At 45.4% G+C, this 20,974-nt stretch overlaps 1 protein-coding gene across 2 annotated transcripts in view; it reads right to left on the bottom strand.

The window, feature by feature from the left end:
- The window catches only part of SEPTIN8 (septin 8), a 68,287-nt gene extending 51,860 nt beyond the window's left edge, over positions 1-16,427 (bottom strand). For both annotated transcript variants that reach the window (XM_032769205.2, XM_032769206.1), the window contains exon 1: positions 16,103-16,427. In XM_032769205.2, coding sequence (XP_032625096.1) covers positions 16,103-16,132 — 30 coding nt within the window. In that variant the 5' untranslated portion in view covers positions 16,133-16,427. The remainder of the gene's footprint in view (positions 1-16,102) is intronic.
- Between the last annotated feature and the right edge of the window lie 4,547 nt (positions 16,428-20,974).

The following is a 20,974-nucleotide window of genomic DNA, read 5'->3' as shown; positions in this document are numbered from 1 at the left end:
TGGGTTATTTTGTGGCTAGCAGAGAGGAAAGCATGTCATTGTATCTGCTGCTCTCTGCTCTTTATGTTTTCAGGGTGCACCTGTGCTGAAGGTTCAGTGACATTCTCCCACCAGGGGAGGTGCTAGCATAAACTGGGCCCCCGGAGTTTCATAAATTGTGCTGTCTAGCCCTGAACACATCAAGCTGACATGGTGGTAAAATACGTCAGCCAAGGCAAGGCACCATCGGCTCATCATCAGGTTAATTCTGGGAGCCCTCCTTAACAGAGCTACTCACATAAGCAGTATCCCCGACCACAAACGTTTGAAAACGAAAATCAGGAGTCAGGCCCTACAAATCAGGACATTGGCTAAAATAGTGAGGTTCTGAAAATAATAAATTTTGGTTTCCTTCCTTGGATTTGTCTTCTGACTTTTGAACCTGAAGGGGGTCAAAATTTCAAGCTTTTTTCTGCAACCATGAAGGTTAGAAGCTTACTTTTCATTCATATAAAAAACAGAGATTCTCACCTAAATCATCTGGCTCCAGAAGCTGGCGATTTATGAACCACCACCAAACATCATAGGACATGATATAAATCACCAGAGCTGGCATACTGCAGAAAGGCTCTACCAGGTTTCCTAACAGGGACTTTTCTTTCTTTCTTTCTTCTTTTTTTGTTTTGGTCCAAACAGGCCAGAAACCATGTTCTTAAACAGCTGGCCCACAACAATGAAAGAGCTGCTCAACACTAGGTGTCCCTCTCAAGTGCACCTCATTTGACAGGATGTCACGCATTTCACTCCCAAATTGCCTATGGCGCACACAAATTGAGTGCCCCCTTTCATTGTGGAAAATTATTGACATCAGAAATGAAGGATCATGACACAGAAGCCAAGGAGAGAGCCAGTTATACTAAAGGAAAGGACTGGCTGAATTTTAAGATTCCTGGATTAATAATTTATTGGTGCTGCTCCTTTTTGGCCTCTCTCATAAATGGCCTTGGCAAGGCGAGAGGTATGAAACCGGCATACACCATTCACTCCTGGACATCCTCTACAGGACAGGGGAAGAGAGGATGTAAACCCTTCCCCCTTCTGCTTACCCAACTATGTCCCTCTGCCCTCACAAGGCCCCCAGACAGTGACAAGAGCCCTCCACAGAGATCAGGCAAGAGAGACAAGGGAATCCTGCCATGGAGGCACTGATCCCCACTCCCTTCCACAGAGAGGAGCTCAGAACCACACGTGGAGACACTCAGGAAGGGCAGGGGGTGATCTGGCCCTATATTAACAGCTGGCTCCTCTAGGCAGCTCTGTGAGACCTCTTCCTTACTAGTTCAGTGTTGCTGTTACTCTGGTGATATTACTATCATGCATCTAAGTTCTCAGCATATTTGCATTTCCTTCTCCATTGAGGCCCACAAGCACGCTCCAATATAAGCACCACAGATTTCACATTTGAGTTTTGACATCACAGCCATGGCATTTCTTCGTACAAAGGAGACTATCTTGGCTACACTGGCGCATTACAGTGCTGCAACTTCTCGCTCAGGGGTGTGAAAAAACACTCCCCTGAGCGCAGCAAGTTACAGTGCCGTAAAGCGGCAGTGTAAACAGTGCCCCAGCGCAGGGGGCACAGTTCCCAGCTCTGTAAGCTAATCCCCACGCGGAGGTGGAGTACCTGCAGCGCTGGGAGAGCTCTCCCCCAGCGCTGGCGCCGCAACCACACTCGCACTTGAAAGCGCCGCTAGGGGAGCACTCCCGCGGCAGCGCTGTACAGCTGCAAGTGTAGCCATACCCCCAAAGTTGCTTGATTCCCGTTGCATAGAACTCACGACAACAAAGCTTGCAACAGAGTTCCGGCCCTGCACGGCACTGTCCAGAATTAAAAATCACGCACAGGAAAAACAATCCCTACCCAGCCCCACCCTTCCATTTTAACCCTTTTCTTAAGAATGTCAAGAATTTTCCCAGAACACTTACGCTATTATTCAATGTCTCTCCCAGCTTCAAGATGCCAAGACTTGGCCCCAAATGTCATCAAAGAAACCAAACCCAGAACAACAAAATCTGTGTTTAATTTTATTTAACACTGTAACAAAATTGCAGAGGCAAGAAAAGTTTGGATCCTCCTCTGTTCATAAAGTGACACTTGCAAAAGATGAAAACAAACTGCACCCACCCTGAAAGTTTGTAGGCTGATTTTCAGAGGTTTGTAGCAACCCCAAAGCCCATAGAAGTCATTGGGAGCTGCAGGTGTACAACATCTTTGCAAATCAGTCCATTGTTGTTTATTTTTCACACTGCCCTTCCTATACCATGGGTCCCTGATCCTGGACTACCCTAACCAGGCACCTCCCAGGAAATAAAGTGCTCTGTTTCCTGTATCTTTAAAATCCAGGCTCCTGGGTCTGATTTCTAGGGTCACCCAGCTATGTAAGTGTTGTTATCAGGCTCATTTAACAAACAGAACTCCATTTAAGGACTAATTTTGCACTTCTTACGCAAACAAAACTCCCAAATTCCTCCCCTTTGCCTAAATGGTGGTGAGATTTCTCACACCACCTTGTAACGATATTTAAATAGCAAACCAAAAGCTGAGCAAATCTCAGAACCAATCTAGAAGCCTGGATTTCTATATGCCTGCACATCAGAGCGCTTTCCTCAGCTCTTGCAAGCAAACAGTTGTATTATATACCCACACTTCTACCTTTTCCCACTGCGCTTACTCAGCCTTTCACCCCCAGGGCAGCTCTTCACAGAATTATGTGGATTGCTATTTGCTTTACACCAGCATCTTGCGGGGGGAGGGGGATTTTTTTTTTTTTATAAACAACATTTATTGTGCCAGGTAAAACTTCAGCTAGGTAATACATTGCTGCCCATCTCAGCTTATATACTGTACATCCATCTAAGAACAAATACTATCTACAAATACAGCACCAGTTCAGCTTTCTACAGATGAAATGACCAGCTCTGGCTTATATTCCCCTTTAAGCCTTTTAACTGATAAAAAAAAGTACGGAAATTTGCTTTCTAATCTCTTAGCCATTCAGTTTCAATGTCTGCAAGGTCTAATCACATTAAACAAATGAGGATTAGACATAAGTTTTGTCATTGCCACTGAACACCCAGAGACAAGGTAGTGAGAATAGAAGTTGGTCCAATAAAAGATATTACCTCACCCACTGTATGTCTCTCTAATATCCTGGGCTACACAGCTACAACACTGCATACAATATCTACCATGACATATAAAGTTGCGCTCAGATGCCTCTCTCATCTTTTACTGAACCAACTATAAGTAGCAAGAATATCCAGTTTCAGGAACACAATATTTAAATATGCTAAGAAAACTCCCCCACAATATTCAGTTTAAGATTTAAAGATGAAACCATGTAGAGCAACACAACCTATAGGATACAGTCAGCTCAAGCTTCAGGTACGTGGGCAAATATGAGTTTTGCAAAACCTCATCTGAATAGATATGTTCTCATGAAGGCTTCTTTTATTTTCTAAATAGTTATCAAAAAGGTGGGGGCTTTGGTTTTTAGTTTAAACTTTCCCATACAATGGGCACAATCCTAGTTCTGCTAAGTCAGTGGCAGAATTCTAATGGTCTTCAGTGGGGGCACAAGCAGGCCCAGAGCCCCAGAACACCAACTCAGGAAAGCAAGAACCATCAAACATATTGTCTCCTCTCAGAGGGGCTGACCCAAAGCTTACTGAAGTCAGTGGAAAGATGCCCATTGACACAAAAGACCTTGGCTCAGTCCCAAAGTACACCTGTAACTCCATTTATTAGAAACATCTATGTGCACTGAAGAAAGAAGATACCTCATGATAGATATCTGTGGATAATATATTTTATTGGACTAACTTCTGTTGGTGAGAGAGATATGCTTTTGAGCTCTGTGTAAGCTTGAAAGCGTGTCTCTCTCACCAACAGAATTTGGTCCAATCAAATATATTACCTCACCCACTATCTCTCTCTAATAGACTGCAACCAACACAGCTACATCACACTGCATACAATATCTATCATGTCATACAGAGCTGTGCTCAGATGCCTCTCCCATGTTAAAAGCAAAACTAAAAAAATCACTGTTTTCCTGTTTTATCTGGTATTTGGATCCATAAGCTATACATTCAGGCTCTGAATGAGCAAGCCAGGCGTGCCACATAGAAAGTCTTTTGCAAATACAAACTTTGCCTTTGAGAATGAAGAACATCAGGGGAAACAGAAGGAAACTATGGAACCAAAAATGAAAGACATTTCCTTGAAGGGATGAGAAAGTTCAGCACTTCAGCTGCATAAGAATTCCATTCCCCTACAAATAACCTCTTACTGAGAAGGCAAAAGTTAGAACAGATACTTCTTCCTCAGTTCCTTATTTAAAAAAATATCCAAGCCAAGCCATCTAGTAAATTACCCTCCGTTTTTGTCTTTTAGATAGTATTTACACAGCTCCTTAGTTAATTAACCCTCACAACCCAATGCAAGGGGATAAGCATTATTTCTGCCCTCCCCCTCAAGTTAGACACAGTAAGTGACTTTCCCAAAGTCACACAACAGGGCAGTGGCAGTGCTGGCTTGCAGTCCCCTGGTCTAACCACATTTCCCTCCCAACCATCCTCTCTCCTTACGTTGAGTAATGGGTCTGCCAGTGAATGAGACACGCTGCCAAGTTCCACCCAGAGCAACATGAATGACTGTTGGAGTAACCGAAAGCAGAAGTTTGCCCCACAACCTCAAAGAGATATTAATGGGCAATTCTACACCACATAATGGTTTGGTAAAGGTTAATGGCATTTTTTAGGAAGTGTCATCGAAAGAGGAGATGATAACTCTGATTCATACTATGTAATTATCCAGCTGCTCTACTCTGTATGCTGGATATTTGCCACCAAGATTATTTGTTTTAGTTACTATTTAAAATAAACATGGTTAATTCCCGCATATGTTTCCAGAATTCCTTGCCTATTTATAATGAATTCCATCATTCAGTACTTTTTTTTAGGCAAGGCAGAAAGGGATTTTGGTAGGGGGTTACTCTTAAGAGAGTCAATGAATTCTGGTCATCACTGGGTTTAGTTTCCAGTGCTCATGACACAACAATCCAACACACAGTATCTCCAAGACATTTCCATTTCCAGCCAATGGAAAATTCTCTGTATATGAGTGAGTTTCATTTTCTATAGATTTTCATAAAGAAAGACAATGAAAAGATATAAAAAGGTAAATGATTTACAGTTTGTATGTGTTTTGAAATACCTCATTTTTCATATGTTATCCCAATAGAATTATGCAATGACAGCTTATCAAAACTCTGAGACCAGACAATACAAAGTCAGACAATACTACACAAACGTAACACGTTAGGGTGGAATTAACAGAGATAAAATAGGAGAAGACATCCATGAATGGGCAGAAGAAGAAAGGAGATGGCTGTGGTGGCAGAACGAGGAGAGAAAAAGCAAAGGGGTTATATGGAATGGAAGTCTGGAACTGTTTTAGCCACGTCAACGTTTTGTACCCAAACATATCTAGAAATTGGGCCCAAATTTCTCTGAATTCATATAATTGTTCTCTATGGTGATAAGCTATTCTTTCCTTGGCTGCTAACTCAGGCAGTCCAAATACCACTACTGTATGCCGTGTTCTGGTGCTTAATGGCAAATATCAGGAAAACGACAAGTAACCTAACCTTTAAGGCAACGCTGTACATATGCACCATAACCACTTGGCTCCAAGAGCTACATAAAATCATCAGGCTAATAAGCTGACTACTATATATCCTATTAACTGAGACCTTTAGAAAGCTGCAAAATACTATTAATCTGAAGAGTCAATACAATTCAAAAAGCATCTAACAGCAAAACTGAAACAGAAGAAGAGAAATTCAGCATAGTCCTTTCAGCCGTGATACTGCAGAATAAACTCTTATGCTACAATGCCTACGGAAGATGAAGAAAGCAGAAGTAGTTCTCTCAGGGCCCATTCTTGCAGTCCTTATTCAGGCAAAACTCCCACTAAACCCATACTGTGTGCCAGGGCGGGCAAACTATGGTCTGGGGGCTGCAGCCAGCCCTCCAGAAGTTTTAATCTGGCCCTCGAGCTTCCGCCGAAGAGCTGAATCCAGGGCTTGCCCCGCTCCATGTGGCTCCCGGAAGCAGCAGCATGTCCCCGCTCCAGCTCCTATGCCAGGGGCAGTCAGGGGGCTCCACACGCTGCCCCCGCCCCAAGCACCACCTTCACAGCTCCCATTGGTAGAGAACCACAGCCAATGGAAGCTGCAAGGGTGGCACCTGTGGACTGCGCAGCGTGCAGAGCTGCAGGGCTGAGCCTCCATGTAGGAGCCCAAGGGGGGGGACATGCCGCTGCTTCTGGGAGCTGCTCGAGGTAAGCGCCTCCCAGAGCCTGCACCCTGGGCCCCCTCCCATGCCCCAACCCCCTGCCCCAGCCCTTATCCCCCTCCCAGCCTCTGAACCCTTCGGTTCCAGCCCAGTGCACCCTCCGGCACCCCAACCCCCTCATCCCCAGCCCAACCCAGAGCCTGCACCCCCAGCTGGAGCCCTTACCCTCCTGTACCCCAACCCCCAATTTCGTGGGCATTCATGGCCCGCCATATAATTTCCATACCCAGATGTGGCTCTCGGGCCAAACAGTTTGCCCACCCTGCTGTATGCTAACTGAAGTAAGCTGGGAGAAAGGGTGGGATTAGAGTCCAACAATTTGCCACCCTCATTCACCAGGGCCTTGGTTGGAATATACATCATTTAACAACCTTCTAAGGCATGACAGTTCATGGGAACTTCTACTGTAGCTGTTTGACATATCTGAAATTTCATGTGTGTGAGACACACACTTTTTGGCTACAATAAGGAATTTCAACTTCTAAACAAAGTCACCCATCCAAGTACTGACAAAACTGCCCATCCCTGGATCCTATTTAGCTTGGGAGTTTAAGAGAGTTCATAGCACAACAGGGAATATATTTGGCAGAAACTTGACATATCCATTGTTGGGACAGGCCTGTACCCAGATTTTTTTCAGAAAATAATGTTTCCCTATAACCTCTTTTCAAATAACATTTGACACCCCTTCCCCTTCACCCTTTGCTCCACCCCAAAAATGTCGGTCATGTTTCAGAGCCTATATAGCTATTTATGCCAGCTAGCAAGCTTCTGAAAGGGACACTTCAAGGCCTAGACCGAAGACTTGAGCGATTCTGTTCTTCTGAACCTTCTCCTCAAGTTCCTCAGCTCTCAAGCTGTTCTACAAGTTAGCATGGGGCACTCCTGCTATCTAACATCCCATTGTTTCAGGGTCCCTTTGTCTCAGACTTTATTGGTTTTATTTAAGATGGCCCCAGCTCAAGTTCTGGAAAAATGTATGGATTTTATCAGTCAAAAATCAATACAAATGTTTTTGACCAATGTCCAAATTAAAAGCCCCCAAATCTCACCACCAGCCTCTCAAATCAACATTTTCTCACTCCCCCCTCACACACTTGATGAAGTTGGAAGTGATATGGTGCAGATATCCTGGCCCTGAACGAACGGGGCACTATTCTCCCTGTTTCATGAGACTCGATTCCTTCAATTTACTGTACAATCTGGTTTTTCACATACTGTGTCCTATTCCCTCCTCTCCCACTCCAAACAAAGAGGCACACAGGAAAGGGATAGGGAGATTATCAGGAAGAAATATTGCAAGAGCACAAGAACAGGCATGATGGAGAAAGTTCCACAGACACTAATGACTGATCCTGAGAGGTGGCAGGCAGCCATAGTTCCCACTGGGGTACATCAAACCTTGAGATGAAGGAAACAGGAACAGCAGGTACACTGGGAAAAAAAGATAGAGGGCCAGTTTTCCTGATAGTAGCTGGAAACAACATTGGCATAATCTTCCCAAATATAGTGTAGTTCCCAAAATGTTACCACTCCCCACAATGCTGGAGATTCGCTGACATCTCACAGCCACAAACCAAAAAAGAGGCCCTGTCATCTCACTGCATCCCAGAAAGAGAGAGTTGTTCTTCAGGTTGCATGTGTTATTGCTTCTCTAGAGGGCATGCTGGCGTCAGATGGTTCTAGGATTCTCTAGTTTGTGTGTTCTTACTCCCACTGCCTCAAAGCTTGCAGTGATCACACATATTTAAAAAGAAACTCCGAACTCCCACTTGGAGTAACGTATCTATATTACGGGAGGAAGAGATGCATTGGATTTGCACTGCCAGAAACAGCAATGCCTTTGGAAGAGTTGATACTTTTCCAGAAGACATTTGTTCTGCACATAGAGTTAAAACACTGTTCTCTGGAGCCTGACAGATTGTGGGTCAGAGAAGGATGATCTTGGGCAGGTCACTTGGGGATAGACTGTGGCTCAGAAATGCAGCCAGCAGTGCCAACCTCATGCGGAGGAGAACAGTGAGGGAGATTATTTCCCATCCACCCTCCTCAGGCAAGTACACATCCCAGCTAGAAGATCTAGCCAGTGCATGGAAGGGAATACGCTGCACACTCTGATTTGGAGTAGCAGATCTGCAGCTGCACTTGCCTCCTGATCTGTTACCAATTTTAAAACTCACTTCTTTTTGAAGTTCCTGTTTGAATAATCTCACTCTTCCAAACTGAGCACAAGATCAAAGGTAAACACTCAAGCTGGACAATAAGAACAGACTAGTCAGTTTCTCTCTAGGGCTCCCAAATTCTAGCAAAATGCTGCAGTGGGCTGGGTTATAAAATCTGCAGGAGAATGTTTGTATCCAAATAAAAATTATTTTCACTGGAATTGTTTAAGTCGTGGGAATATTTCTGAAATGTTATTTTCAAAAATATCCAACCTACATTTGGGGCCTGCATTGCCCCAACAGTGGCCTTTTCATTGGCAATTGTTCAGTCCCAAACTGGATACATGCGGCTTTCTCTCTTCTATGCTCAGCCTGTTCCTCATGCCCAAATCATTCTGTGAGGCCACACAAGACAGTGTTTGACAGCAGAATCCTTTTCATGGAGAGAGGAACTGTGATATCTCAAACACCAGACTCTGAAGTGACTATATGCAACAGGCAGGAGGATACCAGCTGTTAAGGAGAAAACTCCTGTTTAAACAAAACCAGCAGTGAAGGCAATGCAGAAAGTTCCGCAAGACTCATCCAATACTGGTGAAACTTTAGAGATATTTTAAAAGGTTTCTCCTGGTGGTTCCTCGTGGTCATTAGCTACACAAATAAACAGGTGACAACAATACGACAGCACTCATAGTTCTTCCAACAGGCAACAATCGTTGGACTCTCTTAAATGTCTGCCAAAATCAAACAGGCACATGAGGTTAGCACCGAAAATTCCACCATCTCTTCTGCATATACAACCAGGGCCGCCCAGAGGATTCAGGGGGCCTGTGGTCTTTGGCGGCAGGAGGCTCCCGCCACCGAAATGCCACCGAAGACCTGACACTTTGGCAGCGGGTCCCGGGGTGGAAGGACCCCCCCGTGTGGGTCTTCGGTGCACTTCAGCAGCGGTGCCCGGAGCAGAAGGACCCCACCACCGCCGACTTGCCGCCGAAGACCTGGAGCAGAAGAAGCTCCAGGGGCCCGGGTCCCACGAGAGTTTTCCAGAGCCCCCGGAGCCAGTGAAAGACTCCGCTCCAAGGGTCCCGAAAAACTCGTGTGGGAACCCCTACAGGACGTGGGGCAAATTGCCCCATTTGCCCCCCTCCCTGTGGCCGTGTATACAACTCAGGTATACCTATGCGCAAATCACCAGTTATTATTCCAGCTGGTCTCCAGCATATATAAATCCCCAATCTGTGCAGTCATAGTATTTGCATATATAGATTAGGGATGACATTTTCAAAATCCAGGGCCTAGGGGAGTGACAAGACAACAGCTGCCCGAACAGTCACTGTTAAGGCTGAATATCAGGCCTGACACATTGGCTCTAACTCATACTAATGTGCCATTCTGAGGGCAGTTAAGGTCAAAGTGACTTACTGCATTTGCACCTATCAATTAATGTATTAGTGGGTTAATCGGATTCTTAACTATGTTACTTGTTGAAATGAAATTAGCCAGACTCTTTGGACTATTTTTAATTGTGGGTCTCCAAATTTTGTCCCATTTTAAGCTCCATTTACGCTACCGCTTTTCTTCAATGCCTGCTCTCCCACTTCTTCCCCTCCCACGTCTGTTAACTCTCTCCAGATCCATTGCATTTCCCTGCCACTGTTCTCCTCCTCCTGCTTTGCTTCTCACATTTTCTGCACATGGTGATTGGCTGTTGCACAGCAGATATACCAACATCCTTTTACTACTGTACGCTGGCACAGCACTGGCAATCAATCACATGTGTCACCTCTTAAGCACAGGATGGCTTGGAGGACTGATAATGAAATTAATATTTTTCATGTATAGGAGGTTGGTTCAAGTGCATCCCAGCTCAGTAACATCTGATGGATATTTGGTAATTTATATCTGCATCACAAACCAGCTGGGCGGTTTTTATTTGTTAACCATGTCAATAGACACACCAGGGTAGTAATGGGCACAGAGACTGAACCATCCTCCCCTATGTATGACTTCCAAGTCAGAGCCGGAGCACATTAATGGAAAGCTAGTGCTGCCAATGCCTGTGCTGTAACTGTTGTGGGGATCAACAGAGGACTACAGTCTCCAGGACTGTGAAGCCAACATCTCTTACAAGCACTATATTTACAAGAACAAAAGCACTCTTGAGCACTGATGGTGTGATTCTGCAGCCTAGAATGAAGGCAGTCTTAAATGCAGCTTTCTGTGAGAGAATTTTCTTTTCACTTGTTTTTGTTGATTATTTCTAATAGTACCACCTCACCGGAACTTCGTTGTGTTGGAGGGGGCTGTTAAGACATGGTGGAGAACTATACTGGAGAAGCAAGCAGTTGGGGAGTTTTTAAATACAGATTCTTAATTTGAAGAGTCGTAACACAGTAAGGTATCAGTGTCAACTAACTGATGGCACCATTACACTATACAATCCCTAAGACTATTTAATCAGATTGCTTTTTGAAAAAGCAATCTGATTAAATAGATAGATAGATAGGGTTTTTCCACAATGTTCCTCATGGTATATATGAGGAAATGCTAATTGTGTAAATAAGGACTCTGGACTTAGAGCATCACAGTCATTCTGAAAGAAATTAGCCTCATTGCTCCTTAGCAATAAGGAACTATTATCATCTGAACTTTACAGTAGCCATAGAGAGGTTAGATGTCTTGACCAAGGTGACAACATCTGTAGCAGAGCTGGGAGTAGGACTCAGCTCTCACAACACAACACAACACTTTAACCACACAATCACTTTTCTTCCATAAGTGTTGTCTCATGTAAACAGACCATCTAGGCAGGTCCACTGTCAACATGGGGAGGAAGTGGTCGGAGCTCTCCAATACACCTCAACCCCAATATAATGCAACCCGATATAACACGAATTTGGATATAACACGGTAAAGCAGCGCTCCAGGGGGCAGGGCTGCGCGCTCCAGCAGATCAAAGCAAGTTCAATATAACGCGGTTTCACCTAACGCGGTAAGATGTTTTGGCTCCTGAGGACACCGTTATATCGGGGTAGAGGTGTATAAATTAGAAACCACCTGAGATTTTTAGTTCTCCCCTCCCTGCTTCTTTCAAGTATAAAATGCTCTCTCCTGCTACTTGGGCAATACTGAGACCACCTGATGTAGCATCCCTGGCCTTTAGATAGGGCCAGATTTTCAAAAGAGCTCAGTTACCATTCAGGCACCTAAAGGAAATGAACCAATTTTCAGTGGCAGCTGCTGGGCACTGATCTCTTCTGAAAATCCAGCCACTTCATGTAGGTGCCTAAATGGGAGCTGAGCTCTTTTGAAAGTCTGACTCTACCTAAAGATCAGTTATTTATTATTATTGAAAGGCTGAGCCCACAAGGTGCAGGTATGAACCCTGTTTTCTCACAAGTTCAGCGAGTGCTGCATCTGTTGTTCCAGCTTAATCCTATCTGCAATTATTATTGATTCGTTTTAAACCAGGTCAGTGTTAATGTCACACACACACAGCAAGCTAATGTTCTAGAAATTCTTACATAAATATCAAACAGGAAAAAATTACATCCCCATTACACATAAATGATTCTGTTTCCATTCTCCACTTCCACCCCATCCCTCCCAAAAAAAAAAAAAAAAAAAAAAAAAAAAAAAACAAAAAACCAACCAAAAAAGCTGTACTTGCATTATGTGAACTTTAAACAATTTACAGTTTTTCAATTACATTGAAAGGGAATTTCTCTCCCTGTGGCCCAAGTATCACTGTCATGGTATAATTCCCCACTCTGAACCTTAGCGTCCAAAAGATGAGCGACGACGCATGAATTCCTCTAACTTAATTACCAGCTTAGAACCTGTAGCGCTGCCAACCAGGAGAATTCCTAGTGCTGGTACACTTGGCCCCAAAACCTTGCTGGGGACCCCAAGACCCAGACCTCTGGATCTTATCACAAGGAAGTAAACCCTTTCCCCCACCTTTGCCTCTCCAGGCTTCCCCTCCCTGGGTACCTGGAAGATCACTGTGATTCAAACTCCTTGAATCTTAAACAGAGAGGAAATGCACCTTCCCCACTCCTTCTCTCTCCCTCCCAGACTCTCCCTGAGAGAGACAGTAATCCTAACACAGAGAGAAATTAATCTCTCTCTCCCCTTCCCTCCTTTTCCCCACCAATTTCTGGTGAATCCAGACCCTGTCCCCTGGGTCTCACACCAGAATAAAAAAACAATCAGTTCTTAAACAAGAATTTTAATTAAAGAGAGAAAAACAGTAAAAATTATCTTTGTAAATTTAAGATGGATTAGGTACAGGGTCTTTCAGCTATAGATACTGGAAATACCCTCCCAGCCTAAGTATTCAAGTACAAAGTAAAATCCTTTCGGCAAAATACAAATTTGAACTCCTTCCAGCCAAATACACATTTGCAAATAAAGAAAACAAACATAAGCCTAACTCGCCTTATTTACCTAGTACTCACTATTCTGAACTTATAAGAGCCTGTATCGGACAGATTGGAGAGAAACCTGGTTGCACATCTGGTCCCTCTGAGAACCCAGAGAGAACAACCACCAAATTTTAACAGCGCACCCAAAAACTTCCCTCCCTCAAGATTTGAAAGTATCCTGTCCCCTGATTGGTCCTCTGGTCAGGTGACAGCAAGGCTTACTGAACTTGTTAACCCTTTACAGTCAAAAGAGATATAAAGTACTTCTGTTCTATTAACTCCTACTATCTCTTTATGACAATCACTTTTAAAAATTCACTCTCCAGCTGAGAAATTTTATCCCAGGTTGCCGAGCAATGAAGCAGAGCTGAAGACTCTTGGTAGAAAGAACTATACATACAAAACAGTAGAAGGAACTTATCTGTGTTAGCACAACTGACGTCTATAATTCAAGTGACCATCGCTTACAGCCCCATTTATTTAGCAACATCAAAATACAAAATGGTGCGTTTAGGGGACTATGCTATGTAATGTGGCGAAGACATTTTCCATTCTCAAAAGGTAGAAAGATACATCATCAGCCTGTTTATGTAGGGTACCCTTCCAACACAATTTTAAGCCTTTGACAAAAAACAGCTTTAAGCCAACAGATTTCTGTCAGATCAACTTCTGGTAGCAATTATCCAGCATGTATTGCCGCCCTTCTATTCCTCACCTAAGTCATGTTTCAGATTTATTATACAATATTCTTTGTACATTGGCTAAAGAACAAAGATAAAATAAGTACTCTTTAAAAAAGCACCTTCAAGCACAAGGCTAATTTTTCTTTGTGCCAATTACTCTTTATGGAAAAATATAGGTGGCAAGGGGGAGCAATAGCTCAGCGGTTTGAGCATTGCCCTGCTAAACCTAGGGTTGTGAGTTCAATCCTTGAGGGGGATTGGTCCTGCTTTGAGCAAGGGGTTGGACTAGATGATCTCTAGAGGTCCCTTCCAACCCTAATAATCTATGATAGTGTTAGCTATGGAGAGCAAGCCTTTGGCAGTGTTTCAAGAGATCTACATACAACTGGTATCCAGACAATTCTTCTTATTGTAAACAAGGCCTTAACTCACTTTATTTATTTTTCTCATCCCTATATAAATGCATACCTATGAACACATGAATATTCAACTTCCTCTGTGAGCATATTTGGCATCACAATGATATTCACAAACTATAAACATCTTTATGAATCATTTAAGCATCAAACCACACACTGAAACTATACAATAGGCTGGATGGAAATTTTCTTCTGAAATTTATAGTGTATCCTTAAAACTATTGCAGAGTGACCATTTGTTTGCTGGAAGCATATTTCTGCATCTATGAAATGAAGCTTTAATACCAACATCTGCCATTTGGCTCTGAGCCTACACCCACACTTTATATTGTGATTTTATGTATGTGATATCCCACCTGTTCCCTACAGGTCTGTAATCTGTTCTTTCAAAACAAGCATATCAAAACATTTCAGTGGTATTTGTAGAAATGTTGCAATGTTTCTCTAAAACTTTCAAGCTAACATTAAGACACACACTAAATCATACCTGATATTGTTTATAAAAGTGCAGGTCAAACTGTAAATTAATTTGATCATGCAGAAGCACCCACAAGATTGGTTATAGAAATATCCTTTCCTTCTTTCTTGTTTAGATGCCAAGGTTTACACAATTAAGGATTTGCAAGGGCCAAACACATCTGCCAACTAAACAAACGTTTGCTATATTCTAGATAAGATAATGGCATGCACAGGAGTTCAACAATCAGCTTTTTTCTTTTATTCTGAAGAAAACAATTATTTGTTGTAGAAAACACTGAGTAGGATTTATAGCTGTACAGAACAGCAACATCTCATGGGGCTGGAGAAACAGAGATTTAACTTTTTTTTTATTGGGATAAATGAAAAGTAACACAGAGAAAGAATGAATCAGCACTACAATACACAACCCAAGTTAAAGGCCAGATTTTGTCTTCCTTAGGTTGATTTAAATGGAACTGCCCAAGAAGCAGTGTGGTGCTTAATGTGAATTACAGGATATAGTATTTACAAATATTATGCCCCAGGACAAGTTCAAACAGGGCATGATTCTGCCACCCTTAATCATGCCAAGCTATACTTTACTCCACGAGCAGAATAACAAAGGTTATTTAGCTGTCTCCAGCCCCATGAGATTGTATCAGAGTGACTCATCCCCAGAGCCTGAGAGTGCTCAGGGTAAGCTGGCAGGATTGGGCCCAGAATGATCTGACTACCTTTCTAGCCTGCTGGTGTCTGGCTCTTCATTACTGGAAGGAGACTCTCCACCTACATTCAGCAGGACTGTCCCTTTGTTGTGTCAGAACTTGCGAAATGGAACAGAAGAACCTTTCGGGTTTGTAGAGTTAAACATTGCAACACGTCTGCAAATACCCAGCTCTGCACAGACCCAGGATCACCTCCCCGCCCCGGATCATCTCTTTCAGCCCAGCACTCCCCGCTCCCAGCGAAAGCCCAACGGGGGATCAGTTCCCGATCCCCGCGTACTAGCAACGCCAGGCGCCCCGCTGTCACCGCCCCTCTCCCCTTGTCCCTCCTGCAGCCGGAGTCCCAGAGCATCCCACTGCAGCAGAGCCCAACCTAGCCCGGGGAGGGCGCGGGTCCGGGCTTCACACCCAAGCTGGGGCTCAACCCTCCAGCCCGCAGGGCCTGGGCTCGCTGGCAGAACCGCGCTGGGCACGGGCGAGAGGGTCCGTCCCTGCGCGCTGGGCTGGGCTGGGCTGTGCGCCCCGGGGCTGCCGGAGAGCCGGGACCCCCGGCCGCAAGCTCGCTGCAGCGGAGGCTGAGCCCTGCTCCGGGCTGCACCCCCCTCCTCCGCCCTCGGAGCCAGAGGCCGGCAGCGGCTGCCGGTGCGGCCCCGGGGGGAAGCTGCCTCCAGCGCGTCTTCCCCAAACTTCCCGCGCGCCCTGGCACAAAGCGGCGAGTGACACATCACCTCCCGCCCCGCCTGCAGCCCGGGCTGGGGGCGAGCTGCCCGCAGCCCCAGCGCCGCGCCCTGCCCCGCCGGGCAGCGCCGAGCGCGGCTTCGCACTCACACAGAAGCGCTCCAGGTCCGTGGCAGCCATGGCTGGAGCGGGGGGTCCTGGTGTGGGTCTCTGGCCGGGAAACTGCCTTGCCGGAGCCCCGCTCTGCTCCCCGGATCGATGCGGCTGAATGAATCCAATATGGCCACTTCCTGGAAACTCCCCTTTGCAGGCTGGAGAGGCCAAGGGGAGCCGCCCTCAGCGCCCCCAGTCTGGGGGGAGCCAGCGAGGGAGGGGGGGACTCAGGGCCACCGCAAAGACACCCTCCCCCGCGCCCCTTCAGCCCCAGCTCCTCTGCAAAAGGGGCCGGGGGACACCCGGACTGCGGTCGCCGCGGCTGTGCCGCCCCGTGGGGGTGGGGGGATGCTGGGAGTTGTAGTCCGCGCCTTTGCGGACCCTGTGCCAGAGACGGGTTAACTTTTATACAGGGCGCAGCCAATGGCATCAGTACACGGGCTTCGAGGGCCCAGAGCCACCTTCCCTTGGGGAGCCGCCGAGAACCCCAGCGAGCCTGAGTAGAACGGGGAGCCCTGCCCGCCTCCCTCCTTGCTGGAAAGTGCGGGGCTGCACCAGAGGGTTGGCTCCGCCCGGGCATGCCAGGCGAGAACGTGCTCCTGCCACGGGCCGCTGGAGGCGCGAAGGAGGTCCTGGCAATTTAGCTGTAATAGTGAAGCAAGCAGGTGAGTAACCAGGCCTGCCAGGAGGGGAAGGAGTCCAGTCCCATCACAAAGAGGGGAAGTGCTCTAGAGTAAGGCTTTCTGCTGGGTTCTCCCATTGGATCTTGTCTTGCCAGCTTGTAAGTTGTTTGGAGCATGGAGAGTGGTGACTTGCGCAGGCTAAAACTTAACAAATAATGGATTGAAATTATATTATTAGCAGAAGTGGTACTATAACACCAACAGACCCCAGTTGTCAGCCACGGGATCAAAGCGGGGACCTCCGGAGCTTAGTGCATGGCCAAGTGGCTCTTAGCTAAGGCTATAAAGCAGACTCATTTAACGCCCTCTCCCTCTAGGTGGTCTCAGTGCCACTAGATGGGACAGAACACCACACCCATGAGGTGTGTGGGTTACATACTTCCTGTATCTCAGGAAGCACATCCTGAATATCAGAGATTGCCCAGTTAAAATGCTGGACAAGCCTCCACTTGTAATGCCAACAGACCACGGTTGTCCAGATCATACCTGGGGCCTCTGGAGCTTAGTGCATGAGCCTCTACCACATGAGCTAAAAGCCCACTAGCTGTTAGCTAAAGCTGTAGAGCAAACTCATTAATCTCTCTCTTTAAGTGGTCTTGGTGCCACTAGATGGGACTGAACACCACACCCAGGAGGTGTGTGGGTTACAGTAGCACGACCTGTATTGAGATTGCCCAGTACATCCCGTTATAAGACCCTGTTTTCAGTTGCTTATAACTTTGCCAAACTTTAACCATTGAGGCTGAAATTTTTCATTCCTCATTTACTTCCCAGTTTCCACTTTCCGCCACAAAGGAGGCAGGGATCGGACAGTTCTCCCCCTCCCCATTTGTAGCAAATGCCTAATTTTTTTAAACATTCTATTTCATGTATTTTGTTACCTGTTTCTGTAGCATGCCTAGCATGCTTGTGGTGTTTGAGAATAAATAATGATATACCCACAAAAACACACTGGTTTCAGCAGTGTCTTTTAAAAGAAGCTAAAACAATAATAACTTACCTAGCGCCTTCCATAAGAGGATCTAAAATGCTTTATGAACATTATTGAATTAAACCTCAGAAACCTCTCCACCTCCTGCAGGTAAGTATGTAAGTATCACCATTAGTGAAACTTTCGAAGAGCTGAGCACTCAACCAATGAACAAATTAAACAAATTAAAACTGAGACCATTGTTAGTTCCGTCGCGGTCTATCTCACGGTAAGCTTGTACTCCATCGGTCTATTTGTTGTATGCACCTGTTACCTCTCATCTTATACTTGGATTGTACACTCTTTGTGTTATGTGTACTTTACATGTGTTATCTTATCCCTGACTGGAGCCTCATAAATAATAATAATGAAGTAGTGTTACATTATACAGTAATGAGCTGGTTTGCTGTGGTACAGTAGGTGTATAAAATCATGAGTTAATCCATATGATCTTTTATTCTTCCCATTGTTCCTTAATCATTTTGCAGGAGATCAGAGAGGCATGTGACTGGGCTTAAACTGGAGAAATAAAACCGCAGGATATGAAAATCAGAGGTAGCTGAGATAACTGGAGTGACTGGGGCAAGGGTCATCAGAAATAAGCTTTCTAGTCTCTATTACAGAAACCAGGTCCTGTGATGAAAGTGCTAGGATGTATTTTCCCTGCAGCAGTTGGGAGGTATTTTCTAATTAGGTATCGTCTGAGTGAGCTGCACTGTGGCTTACATCAAAGAAGGATGATAAGCCCAGTGCTCTTTGGCAGATATATTCCTTTGTCTTTCCTGAGCCCATCTCCCATTTGTACATTCACTTCCAAGCGGTTTCCTGCTCTGTTAATCTGCACTCTGACAGTAAGGCTGTCAAGATGTCATTTTTACAGGTTCTTTCCTGAATATGAGCTTTATCAAACACATTTATGGCCTGATCCTGAATACCGTCTATCAGGTTCATAACTTTATGCCTGTTAGTAGTCCCTTTTACTTTAATGGGACTAACCATGGGCCTGATCCAACGTAGTCAATGGGAGTTATTCCACTGACTTCAGTGGGTGTTGGATTAAGTCCAAAATTGCTAACATACAAGACCAGGGCTTCATTTGTATTTTTAAATGTAAACTGAAAAAAAAAAAGGTGCCAATGCCCTTTTTTGCTTTTTTTATTCTGTATAAAGTAGACCTGCTTAGTCTATTTTCTCTCCCCTGCCTGTCCCCGCTCCAAAAAACAAAAAATTCTGTTCTATAATTTTAGTACCTTAGAACTAACAAGGATACAAAGTCTTGTCTTCCTGGTGTTGCTAGAGGCTTTGAGAACTGGAGTGGGAACTTTCTCAGATCTCAACCGATGGCTTAGGCTTGCTGAGTCCTTCACCAACAAAGCTTTCCCCTCCCATTTGTTTGTCAGGAGTTTGAATTAAATAGATGTTAGCACAAACCAGCAAAAATCCCACTAAAAGTTCCCTCCTCTCACAGATGCTCAGGCTGTCGTCTCCGCTTTCTTCTGGTGCCTTGTTCCCACAAGTTCTCCAGTCCTCCAAGGAATCCTCCTGCAAAAACAGGGAAATCAGGACCTGATACTTCTAATGTGCACAAAAGGCAGATTTCTTAAAAAGGCAAAGAAAACTTTGCAAACCTTCTTTATCACATCACAAAGAAGCAAAATAAATTAATGAAAAAACACAAACTTTTCTTTTCTTTTCTTTGCAGGTGATCTTTAAGGCCCCAGTTTAGCAAAGCCCTTAAAGTACTTGCTTAACTTTAAGTATATGCTTAATTCCCACTGAAGCCAATGTCTGTGCTTAAAGCACATATATAAGTGCTTTGCTGAATAGGGATGCACTTAGTAAATCAATTAAGATTCTTTCCCACTGGTAAAACGAGCATGGTCCGAGGCCCGTTAAAGCCAGTGGAAAGACTCTATCGACTTCAGTGGGCTTTGGATCAGGCCCAAGGAAAGTAAAGATTGAGAGAAAAGGAGAGGAAGGAAAGGGAAAAATCCAGAGACATGGTAACTGGGTCGAGGGACCACTCTGTTGTAACTGGGTCCTGTGACCTGATTGTATTTGTAGCAAAGATGGTGCCTGATTCTTGAAACATTTTCCCTTTCTGAGGTTGATGCCTCTTCTCATGTTCTTTGGCTGCACCACAAGGGGTGTCATTGATACGTGCTTTGCCCCAGGATCAGTACAGGATAAATGCCTAGAGAGACAGATAGACAGCATGAGGATTTTATTTTTAACACCTTATTATTTCAGAGGACACATTGTTCCTAAGCATAGGGAGCCTGATTCTCTATTCCTGTAATGCTTTACAGCAGTGCAACTCTGTTAATTTCAATGGCTTTATGTTGGTGCAGAACTGGTGTAATAGACAGGAGATTCAGACCCATTAGGTTTCAAGACACCTATCATTCTGCAGATTGTTCTTAAGCACTCGGGAATTAAATGTATATTACTATTGAGTTGGGTGGGCGTTCCTTCCAGGATCTTTAACTCTGGTGGAGTATTTCTGCCTACTGAATGTTATGTTTACTTAGGGCTAGAAGATTGTGGATTTGTCACAAGCCCTGAGTACGCTCGTCTGCCCCATGAACAGAAGAGGGAGCCACTAGTGAGCCAAAGACAGAGGTGGCTCCAGGCCCCAGCACGCCAAGTGCGTGCTTGGGGCAGCAAGCCGGGGGGGGGCGCTCTGCTGGTGCTGTGAGGGCGGCCGGCAGGCTGCCTTCGGCGGCTTGCCTGTGGAGGGTCCGCTGGTCCCGCGGCTTCGGTGGACCTCCCACAGGCGTGCCTGTGGTGGGTCCGCTGGTCCCGCGGCTTCGGTGGACCTCCCACAGGCGTGCCTGTGGTGGGTCCGCTGGTCCCGCGGCTTCGGAGGACCTCCCGCAGGCAAACCGCTGGAGGCAGCCTGCCTGCCTTGCTTGGGGCGGCAAAATCCCTAGGGCTGCCCCTGGCCAAAGATTCACCTTTGGGTCCTTGGTTCCCTCTTTGCCCTGGGAGAAGGGGAAGGAATCTGCACCAGTTCTTTCCTTGGTGCAGATTTCCTCTTTGCTCCAATCAATGTGCTGGCAGAGGCATTGGGAGTAAGAAGGACAGGACTCCACCCACAGAAACAAAGGAGTAGCAGCAGCCCCACTGGGACAGTTTTCTCCACTGGCCCCACACACTGTGATCTAGGATGCAGGTAGCCCATGCAGGAGAGAAAAGGAGGCACTGTATGGCCTT

This window comes from Chelonoidis abingdonii, chromosome 7 (assembly GCF_003597395.2).
Source record: "Chelonoidis abingdonii isolate Lonesome George chromosome 7, CheloAbing_2.0, whole genome shotgun sequence".
NCBI lineage: Eukaryota > Metazoa > Chordata > Testudines > Testudinidae > Chelonoidis > Chelonoidis abingdonii.
The sequence above is the reverse complement of the archived record's forward strand: the minus strand, read 5'-3'. Positions and strand labels throughout refer to the sequence as shown.